The 16,945-nt window shown below is 36.5% G+C and overlaps 1 protein-coding gene across 3 annotated transcripts in view; it reads left to right on the top strand.

Moving 5' to 3' along the window:
* The window catches only part of LOC137240053 (protein RCC2 homolog), a 130,125-nt gene that overhangs the window by 80,856 nt on the left and 32,324 nt on the right, over positions 1-16,945 (top strand). For 2 of the 3 annotated variants that reach the window (XM_067765962.1, XM_067765961.1), the window contains exon 5: positions 14,182-16,535. The exons of the other annotated variant lie outside the window; for it this stretch is intronic. In XM_067765962.1, the coding sequence (XP_067622063.1) occupies positions 14,182-14,459 (278 nt within the window). In that variant the 3' untranslated portion in view covers positions 14,460-16,535. Of the gene's footprint in view, positions 1-14,181; positions 16,536-16,945 lie in introns of those variants that run through there. 3 annotated transcript variants of the gene reach the window in all.

The raw sequence follows: 16,945 nt of genomic DNA, 5'->3' as shown, positions 1-16,945 counted from the left end.
CCTTTGGCGATAAAGTGCTGTCGGATGCGAAAAAATGCGCGAGCGCTTTCTGCCGACGATATATAATGCATTCTACGGTCGACAAAGATATACGGAGGGCCAATAGACACGCACATAAACATAAATTCAGTACGTCACCAATTACCATCACCGCCAAAGAGGTTGAGGATGCCATCGGTCATGCTAAACCATCCAAAGCAGTGGGCCCAGACGGCATAGCCATGCCGATGCTTAAAAGCCTAGGGAAAGAGGGTTTCACATATTTAGCACATGTCTTCAACCTGTCTCTTTCCATCTTTGTCATTCCCGAAAAACGGAAAATGGCCAAGGTGGTCCCGCTACTTAAGCCTGGGAAATCAGCTAACATAGGAGAGTCATATCGCCCGATATGTCTCCTATCGCCAGTAGCCAAGACGCTCCCCATTTTGCTCCCCTACTTCAAAGCAAATTTGCAGCTAGCCTGTCATCAGCATGGCTTCAGAAAACTCCATAGCACCACCACCGCGCTAAATACCATTAGCACCCAGATAAATTGCGGGTTAAATGAAAACCACCACCATAGAACAGTACTCGTTGCGCTAGACCTATCAAAAGCTTTTGATACGGTCAACCATGGCACGTTACTGCAAGACCTGGAAGGGTGTACCCTTCCCCCATGTCTTAAAATGTGGACAGCAAATTATCTGGGTGGGCAGGCATCGGTGAAATTTAGAAACGAAACATCAAAACCAAGAAGAATTAAAGAAGGGGTGCCACAGGGTGGTGTCCTATCCCCACTTTTGTTTAATTTCTACATATCTAAGCTACCTTTGCCACCAGAAGGAGTTACTATCGTTTCCTACGCCGATGACTGCACAATAATGGCCACAGGCCCAGGCCCACAGATCGATGAGCTTTGCAACAGAATAAACGGCTACCTGCCTGATCTCTCCAGTTTTTTCGCCTCGCGAAACCTGGCATTATCACCGACTAAATCCTCCGCGACCTTATTTACAACATGGACGTCCCAAATGTAGACCATTCTGAGCATCCACGTCGATGGCACTACGCTACCGACTGTCCTACACCCCAAAATCTTGGGTGTGACGTTTGATCAGGATCTACATTTTGGTGAGCATGCAGCCGCAATTGTACCGAAAATCCAGAGCCGTAATAGAATCCTCAAATCCCTTGCTGGCAGCAATTGGGGAAAAGACAAAGAAACGCTCATTACCACATACAAAGCAATTGGCCAGCCAATTGCATGCTACGCGTCCCCTATATGGTCGCCAAGCCTAAAAACTACTCACTGGAAGCTACAGGCCTGCCAAAATACTGCTCTCAGAACCGCCACGGGCTGTCTTCTTATGTCCCCAGAACACCATCTACATAATAAGGGGAGAATACGTCCCATCAGGGAGAGAACTGTGATGCTAACCAAACAGTTCCTGTTGAATACCCAGAAACCTGGGCATCCCAACAGACATCTGATTGATGAGCCATCACCGCCTAGGGACTTAAGGAGTCATCTCCGTAAGCATTTTGAGGAAATACGGCACCTGAGAACTCAGCCGTATGAAGCAAAAAAAAAAACACAAGCAGGTCCTCAGTGAACTGTACAAAAAGGCGTCGGACCTTTATGCCAGGAATTTCCCGGTGAATCCAGTACTCAAAGAACAGTACCCAAAACTTGCGGAAGAGGAACGCATACTTGCCAGGGAAACGCGAGTCACTCTAGCTCAACTTCGTTCTGGATACTGTAACAGGCTAAACTCTTACCTATCCAGAATAAACCCCGACATACAAAATGTATGCCCCTCTTGTAATATGTCCCCACATGACAGCAACCATCTCTTTAATTGTAATGTGGAACCAACGCCTCTAACACCCCTTTCATTATGGTCCACCCCTGTTGAAACAGCAAGTTTCCTTGGACTCCCGTTAGAGGATATTGATGACAATTTGTGATCGGTCGCACCTATTAGGTGGGGCGAAGCACTGCTACAACAACAACAACAACAACGTGCCTCATATGATGTAGCAGTGTCGACGATCCAATGCCCGACAAACTGGCATATTCTTATTGAAGCCGGCTGCCTCAGTAATTTTAGTAATGCCCGGGTAACAGGGTAATTGGATAGCAGTGTATTATCTGACCTTTCTTATCCTCTGCAATAACTCATGCTCCCATTGTGGGGTCAAAAAGCATTTTCTTTGACCGTAAAACTATTCCAAAAAAACCAACGACGAAGAAATAAATGGGCTGTGCAATTAATAAGCAGAAAGAAATAAATTCCGCCTAAATGAAAAGCCACGTCTTGGTGGTCAACAGTAGACTAACTATTTAATAATTTTCATAATTCAACAGAGGTATAACAATTCAAGTAAGGTATGAAAGTATATACGTTTGTATGCTTGTATATTATAGTGTTAACTACTTTGTACTCTTTACTTTAATTTTTATAATAATTTTTAATTGAGTTTTCGTGTTAACTTAAAAATTTTTGAAAAACTTGAAACAAGAAAATTCTAATTAGTATTAAAATATTTAAACTCAAAAATAAATAAAAATTTTTTTTTAAATAAAATAAAAAAAAAAAATTTTAATATTTTCTAATTTTCAAATTTTTCATTTAAATTTGTTTTCATATAGTTCTACGTTGAACAATACGAACTCGTAATTTTAAAAATTCAGAAAATCAAAGTAACAACTATACAAATAACACAATGACTCACAATACAACTCAAAATTCTAGCATTAATACAACACAAAACAACATCTCTAATATAACACAAGATACTTCAACACAAAATAACTTTACAAATGTTTCTTCTACTAAATTTATTAAATTACCACAATTTTGGCAAGGATCTCCCGATGCCTGGTTTTTACTTGTTGAAGGACAATTTGAAATTAACAATATCAATGATGATAATTTAAAATTTCAAAATGTTTTAGTTACTCTTCAACGAGATACCATATATAAAATTTTAGACGTTATTAACCCTCCTCCTCTTTTCAATAAATATAATACAATCAAAAAAATTTATTGTGAAAGATTTTCTCTTAGTGAAGAGAAACGATTAGAACAATTATTTTCAAAAACTGAACTTGGTGATCGTTCATCATCTGAATTATTCAGATTTATGAAATCACTTATAGGTACTGACTCCATTTAAGTCAAGAATTACTTTTCAAATTATGGATTCGTAAATTGCCACAAGAAATACAAATCCGTTTAACTTCTAGTAACAATCAAAATAAAGGTGAAGTAATTATTTTAGCCGATAAACTTTTTGATTTAATCAACAAACCTCATTATTCCAGAACTCCTATAGTTTCGAGTATAAATAATAATATTTTAGAACAATGCGTTAAAAATTTAACTGAATTAAGTACAGCTATTTATTTTTAATAAAATTAAATAAAATTTCTAATGATATTAATCAATTACAAATCGATTCAAGATCTAAAGATAGAAATAGATCTAAATCTCGAAATTTTTCAAGATCCAGAAATTTTTCAAACAATCGTAATTTTAATTCACAAAAAACTATTTGTTGGTATCATAAAAAATTTAAGAATAACGCTCTTAAATGTATACCCCCATGCAACTTTAATCAAAATCATAATTCAAATTCCGAACAAAATTTAAACTAAAAAAATCCATTATGACGGTGACGGATACCCTGCAAAAATCCTTGGATCATGTGGTCCACTGGAGTACTTACCATTGTACTCCACTGTAATGCAGCAATGGACCAACTCATATTTCTACACGAACATATTGTAAGCCGATCATTGCTCGTTTTTAACGATTGTAATCACTACACGATGTTTATTGGACTGTGGGTACTCCATGGATTACTCTGATGTAATGCGGAGCTGGAGTATATGGTCCCGTTCTAGAACATCGCAATGTTAATTGGACCATATTTTTTGTATGAATTGTGGTTAATTTTGGAGCGTGATTGCGACGATATATTTTCTAAGAATATAAGGGTTGGATTATCATAACGAGATTTAAGTATTTCCAAGGCCTTTGGGTAATTTTCATTAGAAACTGGAAACGCATCAATAGTTTCTAATGCGGGACCTTGGAGGCAGTTGCGTAAGTGATTGAATTTTTCGATATTAGATAAATTATATTCTCTATCGATAAATGAAGGAATTTTGAGTTTGGGTAGTTTCGAACCTTTTGCATAGCGCAAGTGGAGTCAGACCATGTTTTTGCAACAGCAGCAATGCAATACCAAACAAAAAAGTGCAAAGCAGCAAGTACCAACAGATGTAAGCGGGTTCAACGAAAATTGTACTGCTACTTGCACTTGAGTTGATGACGTCAAATTCGAGCCCTTTGCAATTTGTTGCTAACGACGGGCTGCTGGTATGTGGAGATGTGATATCCGATGATACGATCCTCTTTAGTGACGATGATGATGCGGTAGCCCAAATGTGACCAACAAGAGCGAAACACGAAAAATGTATGATCTTTTTTTCTTTATGAAAACGCGGTAATTTTATTTCAAATAATAATTTTATACGAATTTGTTTTACGCGACAAGTTCACTTAAACCTCGACGCGGGATGTAGCTAATATTCATTCTTACAAGGATCTTAAAATTTATTTTCAAAACGTATCTGGCCTAAGAACCAAGTCTGACTCACTATATACGATGAGTTCAAACTTGGATTTTGACATCTTTGTTATTGTCGAGACCTGGCTAAATGACACTCTTATGGATGGTGAATTTTTCGATGGGAATTTATTCTGCGTTTTTCGAAAAGGTCGCGATGCATTAAAAACTGGTCTGTCTAGAGGAGGAGGCGTTTTAATTGCGGTTCGGCGAAAATATCGAGCGACTCTGGTGCCATTGCCGAATGCTGATTCTCTTTTAGATATGCTTTGCGTTTCTGTAAATGGAGTTTCTAAACTTTTAATTTGTGTTTCTTATGTACCGCCTACTAGTAGCGATTTACTTTATAAAGAGCATGTTGATAATATTTTAGCTTAGCATCTAGTCATAAAAATGTTTGCGTTTTTGGCGACTTCAACCTCAGTAATCTAGAATGGTCTGCTTTTGATAATAGTCGGGGGCTTCTTCCTATGTCTTCAAAAGCGTTTGCTGAAACCTATTTGATTGACGGCTTCTCAAGATGTGACCTTAGTCAGATTAACAGTTTTAATAACAGTCTTAATAGAATATTTAAAAAAAATAAATGTAAGGCGCGATAACCTCCGAAGAGATCTAAGGCCGAGCTTCTCTTCCAATTTGCGTCGTGCTCCTCTTGATTTTTCCCTACAAATTGGCCGGACGGGACCTACATGTTTTATGCCGACTCCGAACGGCATCTGCAAGGCAGATGAGTTTTCACTGAGAGCTTTTCATGGCAGAAATACAATCGGAGCGCTTGCCAGACACTGCCGAGGGGCGACCCCGCTTAGAAAAATTTTCTTCTAATTGAAAAATCTTATTTCTAAAATTTTGATGTTGCTTTGCCCGGGAGTTGAACCCAGGGCATACGGTGTGATAGGCGGAGCACGCTACCATCACACCACGGTGTGATCTCATATTTTTAAGTGATAATATGAATTTTTGCCTCCAGGAATGTCTAGACCCTTTGTCCACTCCTGGTCCCCATCATGCACCGCTTGTTCTTCATTTGGAATTTTATGAGTTTAATTCTTACGTAGAAGATTCACTTTCCAAGTTTTGTTTTAAAAATTACGATGTTGATGCTGTTAATGCGGCAATTGAGTCTATTGATTGGGATTCGCTATTTGCTGAGGTTGAAGTTACCAGTTGTTTTAATATTTTTAAGAATAATTTAAATTGCATTTGTTGTGAACATATTCCGAGTGTAAGAAAAAAGGTTTACAAAATTCCTTGGTTCACAAAAGAGTTGAAAAAACTGAAGAATTTGCGAAACAAGTTTTTCAAAAAATTTAAAAAATCTAGGTCTCCTACTTCCAAGGAATTGTATTTAAAATATTTGAAAGAATTTAAATCATTGAGCAAAGTTTTGAAGCGGAATTATATAAGTAAATTTGAAGACGATATTAAAGTGAATCCGAAGGCTTTTTGGCGTTATGTGAAGTCAAATAGATCGTATTCCCTCTGCTGTATTTTACAGATACACAAGCGGATTCGGCTTTAGATGCTGCAAATCTTTTTGCAGATTTTTTCAGCACGAATTTCGAGGCTGACCCTGTCTTGAGTAGTGGTGGTTTTTTTAGTGCCTTGGATGCTAGTGGTTTTTCACTAAACTTTGGGGCTCTTGAACTCTCGTTAGATGATATTGAACTTGGGATTCGTCAAATCAAGATGTCGTCACAGACTGATGTCGATGGGTTGTCGTCTCACCTTTTTAAAAACTGCGCAGCTCTCGCCTACCCGATCTGGCTGCTTTTCAATAAATCCCTTGAGCAAGGCGTCTTCATTGATGCATGGAAAATCTCCTTTATCACGCCAGTTTTTAAATCTGGCAATAAAAACGATATTTCCAATTATCGCCCTATTTCTAAAATTTCCACTGTCTCAAAACTTTTTGAATGCATAGTGAAAAATAAAATTCTTTTCTCCATTCATCGTCTCATCTCTGTTGATCAGCATGGATTCATGTTTGGGAGATCAACCACTTCTAATTTAGCAGTTTTCTCCGAATACTGCATTGAAGCCTTTAGTAACCGCGCCCAAGTTGACACAGTGTATACGGATTTTTCGTAAGCGTTTGATAAAGTTAACCATCGTATTTTGTTATCAAAGTTACAAAGTTTTGGTTTTCATTCAAATTGTTTAAATTGGATTAAATCGTATCTTTCTAATAGATCATGTGAAGTTGTAGTTGATGGGGTGTCCTCGTATTCTTTTATTGCCTCCTCTGGGGTTCCTCAGGGAAGTATATTGGGTCCGATTCTTTTTGTGATGTTCATCAATGATATTACTACTTGTTTTAAATATTCTAAATTTCTCTTGTATACTGATGACATGAAGATTTTTAGCAAAATAACGTGTTCCTCTGACTTGACGAAACTTCAGAGTGATCTTGACAATGTTGTAGCTTGGTGTCAGAAAAATATGCTTCCCTTAAATATTAAAAAATGCTCCCATGTCTCCTATTCCAAGTCCCGTACTCTTATCCCTACATCATATTTTATTGGTGGCTCACAACTAGACATTGTTTCTAAAATCACTGATCTTGGGGTGGTCTTTGATTCCAAGTTTACTTTTCATAGCCATCTTAACTATACCATAGCTAAGTCGTACTCTATGCTGGCTTTTGTCAGACGTTTCAGTTCAGATTTCTCCGATCTGTATACTTTAAAGACACTCTTTACTTCACTGGTACGCTCGAAACTAGAATATGCTGCTTTTATTTGGCGTCCGTATTATTCCTGTCATATTAGTCGATTGGAGAGAGTTCAGAAAATCTTTATTAAGTATGCTCTGCGACCCCTTCATTTTGAACTTCCGGTTCCCGCTTATGAGTCTAGATGTTTGCTTATCGGTCTTAAGACACTAAATTGTAGGAGAACCTTCTTATCTCTAACTTTCATTTTTAATTTGATATCTGGGGTGGTGGACTGCCCCTTTTTACTTGAACGTATTTTCTTTGTTATTCCTAATATTTGTTTAAGGAATCATGCCACATTTTATGTGGGGCTGGCGAGGACTAATTATGCTGCCAATGCTCCTGTTGTCAGAGCTCTTAAAGAGTTTAATTTGCTTCCGAAATCTTCAGTTTTGGATTTCTCCTTTTGTGAAAATAGGTTTAAAATGCTACTTAATGACCAGTTAAGTTAGTTGGTATTTGCCTACATTTGTAATTAGTCTGTAAGAAATGTAACAATTTCAAGATTAAATAAATAAATAGATTAAATAGATTACACAGGCCCCACGTTGGGCGCCAGAAAATGTGGGGTCAAAAAGCGTTTTCTTTGACCGTAAAACTATTCCAAAAAACCAACGACGAAGAAATAAATGGGCTGTGCAATTAACAAGCAGAAAGAAATAAATTCCGCGTAAATGAAACGCCACGTCTTGGTGGTCAACAGTAGACTAAGTATTTAATAATTTTCATAATTCAACAGAAGTATAACAATTCAAGTAAGGCATAAAAGTATACACGTTTGTATGCTTGTATATACATAGCCATGCACTTAGAGAAGATGCAAAACGGGTGACAACTTTTGCTATTGTTCTGATGACGCATGTCAGTTTAGTAATACATAAGTACAGATATGTTTGTATGATTGTTCATGCTCTTAAACTAGACATTGGAATGCGACAGTTAGGTACATTTTAAAGCAAGTAAATGATAGGAATTATAAGTAAATGAATTTAAATAGGTTATTGAACCACGACAGCTGTTAGTTAGGCAGGGTGTCCCAACCAATGACCCAACACCCATTGATATACAAATACATGCAGTTACTTAATTTTAAAAAGGCCCTAAATAATTTGGTTTGTAGCATGCTCCGCCATCCACACCGAAGATCCTGGGTTCAGCCCCCGGCCAAAGCAACATCAAAATTTTTGAAACAAGTTTTTCTATGATAAGAAAATTTTTCTAAGCGGGGTCGCCCCTCGGCAGTGTTTTGCAAGCACTGTGAATGTATTTCTGCCATAAGAGCTCTCAGTGAAAACAAGTAGGACACGTCCCGCCAATTTATGGGAAAAATTAAAAGGAGCATGATGCAAATAGAAAGACCTTCGGAGGTTAGTGCGCCTTTATTTATTTATTTACATTGTTCACAGATTTTGGTAATGCTCGGTTGCCCGGGTATTTGGATCCCCCCCAAATGAGTACCCGGGTATCTCATTACTCAGGTAAAATTATCAGCCCTAACTCTCGTCAGGCGTATTGCAAACTATATCAGGCTACTGGTATTTCCATCGTCAGCGCAACGGCATCGAACCTCCTTCCCTCACTGCGTCATCTTGAAAAGAAGCTCTCGCTGCTCTTTAATAACGGCCGAGAAAGCGAACGTGTTTTCTGAAAAGTAGCTGCTTATTATTCGAGCAGCTATCTAGTAGTAACTACTATGTAGAATAGCCGCAAGCATTAGTGGAGGAGTTTGGTCTTCATTAAGTTGCCCCATACCTTGCACTGTTTATTTTCCTTGTAATTCATTTTGTCCTTCGGAACACAAACTAAGCGAAATAACTCAGGTTTGCTATACTACAACAGAATTCACGAACATTAGGTTCAAAAAGGCTTTGAAGAAAAGATAGTAATCTATCTTAAAGTGACGGGCCTGCATGTGTTATGCAAACTTTGAACGGCAGAAACTTTTAATAGCAGAACCAGAAGTATATTCGGAGAGTCTGCCATAAACGTACTTTAATATGTAAAACTTGACCAATATATTCACTTATTTTAGCGGAGATGCAATTGAGTTAATAAAACACACTTTTCGTCGTCCACAATCAATCTATATTTCACAACCGAAAGTCGACCATCTTATTATTATTATGTGTTGGCCTATTCCCGGCAGCTCGTTACGACATTGCCTACTTTATCCTTGCAAGGCCTTGATATTAATTATGAGTCTATTGTTACGAGCCTTGGATTTAAGTTGAACTCATACCTTGGATGCAAGGACCATGTAAACTATACTTTAAGCAAAATATACTACGTCTTAAGAAAGTTGTGGCATTCAGCAGATCTAATTCCAATTAATGTGAAATTGAACTTGGTAAGAACTCTTATAGTTCTACTAATATCCTTTGGGGGGATCGTTTTCGGCAATATTGGCAGTGAGTCACTGAAAAAGCTGCAGTTAGTTTTAAACAGCTGCGCTCGATATATATTTTCTAGGCGGAAATTTGATCATATATCAGAATTTTCCTCCAATATACTTAATTGCAGTCTCGTTAGCTTTCTGAATTATCGCAATTTGGGGTTCCTGCACGATTTAATCCATAAAAGGCAACCGGAATACCTCTTTAGAAATTTACGTTTTTCAAAATCCGACAGAACTGGCAGCCTTATTGTTCCACGCTATAAATATCTTACATCTTCCAGAACATTCGTTGTCAGTGCTATAAAATTATGGAACTCACTACCAAATGAGATTAAAAATGAACGCAAGCAAATGAACAGCCGTTTTAAATTGGCTTTATCAGAATTTTTGCAAAATATACATGCATAATATCTTTTTTAATTTTTCTGAATCAGATTCATTCTTTTATTTTTGTTTCTTAATTTGGTTTTATTTTTGTGCATTCATACAAATATACACACATAGTTGATATTGTTAAGATTTAATTCTACGATTAGTTTTAATAAACTACTTATTTAACATAATATATATTAAAAAGTTCCTCAAGGATCAGTTATTGGCCCCATTCTCTATATTATCTATTGCTCAGATATACCAGCATTACCTGATTGTAACTACGCAATGTATGCAGATGACATTGCTATTTTTAATTCCCATGAGTTTGGTCAAAAGTCTGTAGAAATACTACAGTATTCTCTAGACATTATCATCGACTATTTGTGTAAATGGAGAGTTAAAGTCAACGTTAACAAATCTCAAGCCCTCTTTTTCACAAGAAAAAGAAGTTCTTGTTACTATCCCAATTCTAAACCAAATATATGCAATACTGAGGTGCAGTGGTCGACCAATATCAAATATCTTGGAATTGTACTTGACCCAAAATCACGTTTTAGAGATCACACCCAATATATTCAAACTAAATTTAGTATAGCTCTAAAACTTCTGTATCCGTTAATAAACCGAAAATCTAAGCTCAGTAATGAAAATAAGGCCACAATTGCTAAAGTTATTTTTCAATCCATAATTTTATACGGGTACCCAGTTTGGGGTAAATGTGCAAAAACGCACATTGAAAAAATACAAGTTAAATAAAATAAGTTGTTGAAAATGATGTTTGATTTGCCGTGGCATTTTTCAAATACAAAGTTGCACACACAAAACAAAATTAGTCTTGTTTCGGACCGTATTGAAAAAATAACTGAAAAATTTGAACGCCTCTGTGATATATCTACAAATCCACTAATTTACAATCTAAATAACTCTTAGTTTATCATATAATTAAACTGATACTATATTTATGAATAGTATTTATAGCTAGTATTAACTTTAATGCAAAAGATACTTACCAAGGTTTTTTTCTAAGCTAAATCCTAAGTGGCCTAAGCAAGATTTTTTCCCTTATATCAACCTTAAGTTTTAGTAATCGATATATTTTAAACTCACTTATAATACTATAGTTGTAAGGTTTATTTAAGAAGCCATATCATCTAAAACCGTGTAAGTTTAAATAAATTGAATTGAATTGAATATATTAAAAATAAATTTAGAAATTCGAAATATTGTATAAGATCCGAACGTTGATGTGCGTTAAGAGACAATAGTCTCGCTTGTACAAATTTATTAATAAACTTGAAACTTGAAACTTATTCTTCTTCTTTTGTATTCTCCTTTTACAGAGTTGCCTTAATCTTCAATATCGTACATTTCTTAATCTAGTACCTGATCTAATACAATTCGCTATTTGTTCAGAGTTGCCATCTTACAGCTCGCCTAACCTGACACTGTATCGACCTCGATACATTATAACTTAATTTATATTTTCTCTATCGTACATTTCTTAATCTAATCCTAATCTAATACAATTCGCTATTTGTGTTCAGAGTTACAGCGCGCACTGTATTGACCTCGATACATTATAAATTAATTTCTATCCTCACTATCGTACATTTCTTAATCTAATACCTAATCTAATACAATTCGCTATTTGTGTTCAGAGTTACAGCTCGGCCAATCTGACACTGTAATCGACCTCGATACAGTATAACTTAATTTCTGACAAATATTATTCTGGTTTCTCCGCATCTCTATCAGGTGTTTCAGTACACCATGAAAGAGTGTGCTTTGGAATCAGACACAATTTGGTCTACTTTAGAAATACTTAATTTGTTTTTTTTTCTTAAATCCAAATTCCATACATTTTTGTCTTAACCCTCGTCAATTTAATATAAAACGTACTAAGAAAATCAAGTCCCAAAATAACTGGAACGACCATGTCATTATCTGGTATGATAGTCAATTCAATTTTACTTCTTGGTTATCAAAGTTTACACAACAAATAGTTTTTCCTCCGATGCCTTTAAATTTTGTGGGATATCTTGCCACTTGATTTTCCAGCAGTTGTTTTGGAACATATGTTTCCCGAATAAAACTAACCGGAATACCGGTATCAGCTCGAGAAAAGAAATTGTCGGACATAAACTTATTATCTATCCTTAAGGTGATAATTACTAAATTGAATGTCTTTATTGCATCGCTACATGAGTGGTTAGAGTGGTTATTATCATTGGAATCATGATCGTCGACGTCATCTTTGTTGTCATCGTCGTTATCATCATCATCGTCATCATTATCACCATCATTATCATTATCATCATTGTCGTCGTTATCTTCGTTGTCATCGTTTTTCTCATCATCATCATCATCATTATCATTATCATTGTCGTTTTCACCATTAACATTATTTGCTTGCTGTTGTTGCTTTTGTAATTGCAACAGCTGTTTGGCCATCGCCTGCATCAAAAGGATTTAGCAGTGCAGGAATTTCCTCTTTTTGTCCCATTTACGTTTATTTACAGCCGATGCAGCAGCATTAAAAACGGCGGCGGAACTTGTATGAGTGGCAACCGAAACATTTAATTCTGTGAAATCATCGCCAGTGGTATTAACAAATGTAGCCGGAACGGCAATTTCGGCAGTAGAGGCAACATGAACGGCAGTGGCGGCGGTAGCGGCAGCAGAAATGACTGTGGCGGCAGTATGAGCAGCAGGAGTGACAACCGAAACATTTAATTCTGTGAAATCATCGGCAGATGTATTAATAAAGTCAGCTGGGACGGCAGTAGAAAGGACTGTGGCGGCAGTATGAGCAGCAAGAGTGATAACCGAAACATTTAATTCTGCGAAATCATAGGCAGCAGTATTAACAAAGCTAGCCGGAGCGGCAGCGTTGAAGTAGAGGCAACATGAACGGCAGTGGCGGCGGCGGCAGCAGCAGAAATGACTGCGGCGGCAGCATGAGCAGCAGGAACGACAGTGGCACCAGTGGAGGTTTCCTTGTTGGATGCAGCAGAACAACCGTCAATAGAATTGCCTGCACCTCCTATATTAGAATTATTGTCGTCTTATATGTTCAATATATTCATCATTAGGCGGCGTACTTGTGCTGTTATGGAAGTAGTAGGGAACTCCACATTGTTTTCCATTAAAAGTTTGATTATATCTTAATAATAATAATAGTAGTTTGTTCGCTGGGTTCTTACACACCTGAGATGTAAAACTTGACCAATATATTCACTTATTTTAGCGGAGATGCAATTGAGTTAATAAAACACAATTTTCGTCGTCCACAATCAATCTATATTTCGCAACAGGAAGTCGACCATCTTATTATTCTTCTTTTGTATTCTCCTTTTACAGAGTTGCCTTAATCTTCAGTATCGTACATTTCTTAATCTAGTACCTAATCTAATACAATAAGCTATTTGTTCAGAAATACCATCTTATAAATATAAGAATTATTTTCATGAAAAGTGTAAAAAACGTACTTAGGCTTTGATACAAAAAGTACTAAATTTAATACTATTCTACAAAGGGACATGTTCTTTTCTTCCCCTTTCTCTCATCCTTCGTTTAGTATGGGAGTTTTCAAAATTAGCTGTCACTACATAGAACACCTTGCTTTGTTACATCATGTAGGAGACCTTGTGAATTGTCTAAATATCTTTATTTACTTTCAAGCAAATGTAAACAGCTTGTGAAGTTGCCACTTCACAGTAAAAATCAGAAAATTAAATAAAAATATGAGGAAACACCTTCATAAGTATATAAATATTAATCTGACAGCTTCACCATATCTATTATTAACGTACATATGTAAGTATAAGCAACGACGAACGATAGAAATACTTGATCGCAACAGAAGACGATTCGATCGTCTAAGCTATAGCTCGAGATACACAATTAGGCTGATATAATTGGTCAAATTAAAAAATATTTCGTTTGTTCAAGTAACACTTTATGGCCATTCAAACAAAACAATTTTGTTGTCGTTTTCCCCATGCGTCACCATACATTCTTGACCCAACAGATCAAATATAAAATTTGTTGAACATTTTACTAACACTCAATTTTATAGGGTGGAACATTACTGATATCGGATGCGGAAACACTTCTATTATCATATCAGCTGATGATACCTTAATAGCATGGGGCGCTTCTCCCACCTATGGGGAATTGGGTATTGGCGAGTTCCAAAAGTCGTCCACTGTTCCTAAGGAAGTCCCCAAAATGGATAATATGAAAATACCTCAGGTTGCTATGGGTTATTCTCATGCTATATTACTAGTAGATACTGATCACGAGTCAACTAAGCAAAAATACGATAACTTACCAGAATATACTATCGATGACTGAGTAATGCAGTTGCAAAAACGTATTTATTTAAAGCTTATCCAACATTTATTAAACATATTCAGGGTGGCGTAGAAAAATAAATAGATAGTGACGGACAAAAGTCTACATACACGCCCTTTTTCCGCTGGATTGAAAACTAATAATTTTTCTGAAAAATGGGATTATACAGTTGTATTTTAACTGACTCATTTTGTTTTATTGATTTTCATAATAAACTACAAAAACCCCCACTTTAACATAAAATAGCAAAGTTATGGGAAAGAAACAAAAAAACAACGTTGACAGAAGTCTACATACAGTACACAAATAACCTGTTTTAGTATGAATAGCTTCACGTAACACTAAATAATATTGTTTTTTAATAAAATCTTGAAACCGTCATGGCGTTGAGGCTACTAAATTCGTTAACAGGTGTTATACTGTTCTAAATTTCTATGATGAGTTCTTTGAGGACAGCAGCGCTAGAAAATGGGTTTCTTCTGATTTTCAGTTCTTAAATTTCCCGAACATGCTCAATAATATTTAAATCTGAATTTTGGGTGGTGTATTTAATCGTTTTGGAGCATAGTAAAGTACCAATATGTGCCGTGTGCTTTGGATAGTTATCCTGCTAAATGATCCAACCTGCATCGAGCTCAATTTAAAACGATTCATATTACCCTCAACAAATCGGACCTTTATGCCGGGAATTGCCCGGTGAATCCAGTACTTAAAGAAAAATATCCAAAACTCGCGGAAGAGGAACGCACACTCCCCAGGGAAACGCGTGTCACTCTTGCTCAACTTCGTTTTGGATACTGTAACAGGTTAAACTCTTACCTATCCAGAAGCAACCCCGACATACAAAATGTATGCCCCGCTTGCAATGTGTCCCCACATGACACAAACCATCTCTTTAATTGTAATGTGGAACCAACGCCTCTAACACCCCTTTCCTTATGGTCCACCCCTGTTGAAACGGCAAGTTTCCTTGGACTCCCGTTAGAGGATATTGATGACAATTTGTGATCGGTCGCGGCTGTTAGGTGGGGCGAAGCATTGCTACAACAACAACAACAAGACCCTCAACAAATGTAATTACACCAACTCCAGATGCCGCAACAGTTTCCCAAGTCATATCACAGTTGATACCATATTCTTCAGATCGAGTGCAGTTTTTTATTCGTCCATCGCTACCGAAAATACTAAACTTAAGCATTACAATAGTCTGTACTCTTGCTCGACTCAGGTTTATAATTTTTGCAATTTCACCCAATTTTTTTTCTCTCCTGGGCTGTACAACCAAATCAACCGATATTTCTTTTCTAGGCATTGTTGATGCAACAAACGTGAAAAAGGATGAAACCATGTAAACACTACTTTACGGTTAGTAAAACTCAACATATTAGATTGCAAGCCAGGTAATTGGTGCTGTATGTACACTTTTGTCAACGGGTTGGGTTTTTTCGCCATAACTTAGTTGTTTTATGTTCAAGGACAGATTTGTTTTAGGTAAAACGATTAAAAAAAGTTTAAAACGAAACTGCATCTACCCATTTTTCCGCAATGTTTTTGTCTTTTCTAAACAACAAAAGTAGGGAGGATATGTAGAGTTCTGTCGGTCACTGTATGCATATGAAAGTATCAATACACAATTTATAAATATAACGCTTCTGATGCACTGCTTGGTTACTTTAGCCAAACTATTTTAATTTAATTAAAATTGTAATGAATTAATAAATAATAATAACTTTTTGCTTGATCCTATCGAAATACAACGCCAAAATATGAATGCGTTGTGAAGTCAGCTAAGGAATGTTTATATTTATAAAAAAACGTAATATTTGCAATGATCTACATTATTTATATACTTTTTATATTTTTATACTATACATCTACAAAATAGCTTGTCTTAAATCAGACCGTTAGTAGTAAGATCTGTAAACTAAGTTAAGATTCAAGGTCTTTATTTTATTATATTTTTATTTCTTGGCTGATTTTTTATGTTTTACCACATTGATGCAGTATTGTTTTCATACAACATGCAGAATTCATATAAAATAAAATTTACGAATTAAATAAAGATACGAGATATTTTGAGTATTCACCCCTTTACACTCTTAAGACCTCGGAATGGAGAAAGAGCTTTCGACCTTTACAAGAATAGTCCGAAGGTTTTTTTTGTTTGACTTCTATATATCAAAGCTACCTTCACCACCAGAAGGAATCACTATCGTTTCCTACGCCGATGACTGCACAATCATGGTAGGTATGCCTGTCGTAAGAGGCGACTAAAATACGAAATTTATTCAAGGGGTTGCCAGCGCAATATATAGCTTCTCCAACCCAATTGTCAACCTCACATATCCTTGGTGAATCCGGTTTCATTAACAGCCGAAGCTCTGGGGACCCCAAGTTCCTCATGGAAGCCTTCGGGGAGTGTCTTTATCGTTAATACAACAACAGCAAGAACATGACTGCACAATAAAAGCCACAGGCCCAGGCCC

Source organism: Eurosta solidaginis, chromosome 2 (genome assembly GCF_040869045.1).
Source record: "Eurosta solidaginis isolate ZX-2024a chromosome 2, ASM4086904v1, whole genome shotgun sequence".
In the NCBI taxonomy this organism is placed as follows: domain Eukaryota; kingdom Metazoa; phylum Arthropoda; class Insecta; order Diptera; family Tephritidae; genus Eurosta; species Eurosta solidaginis.
Note: the sequence above shows the minus strand (reverse complement) of the source record. Positions and strands in the feature narration are given on the sequence as shown.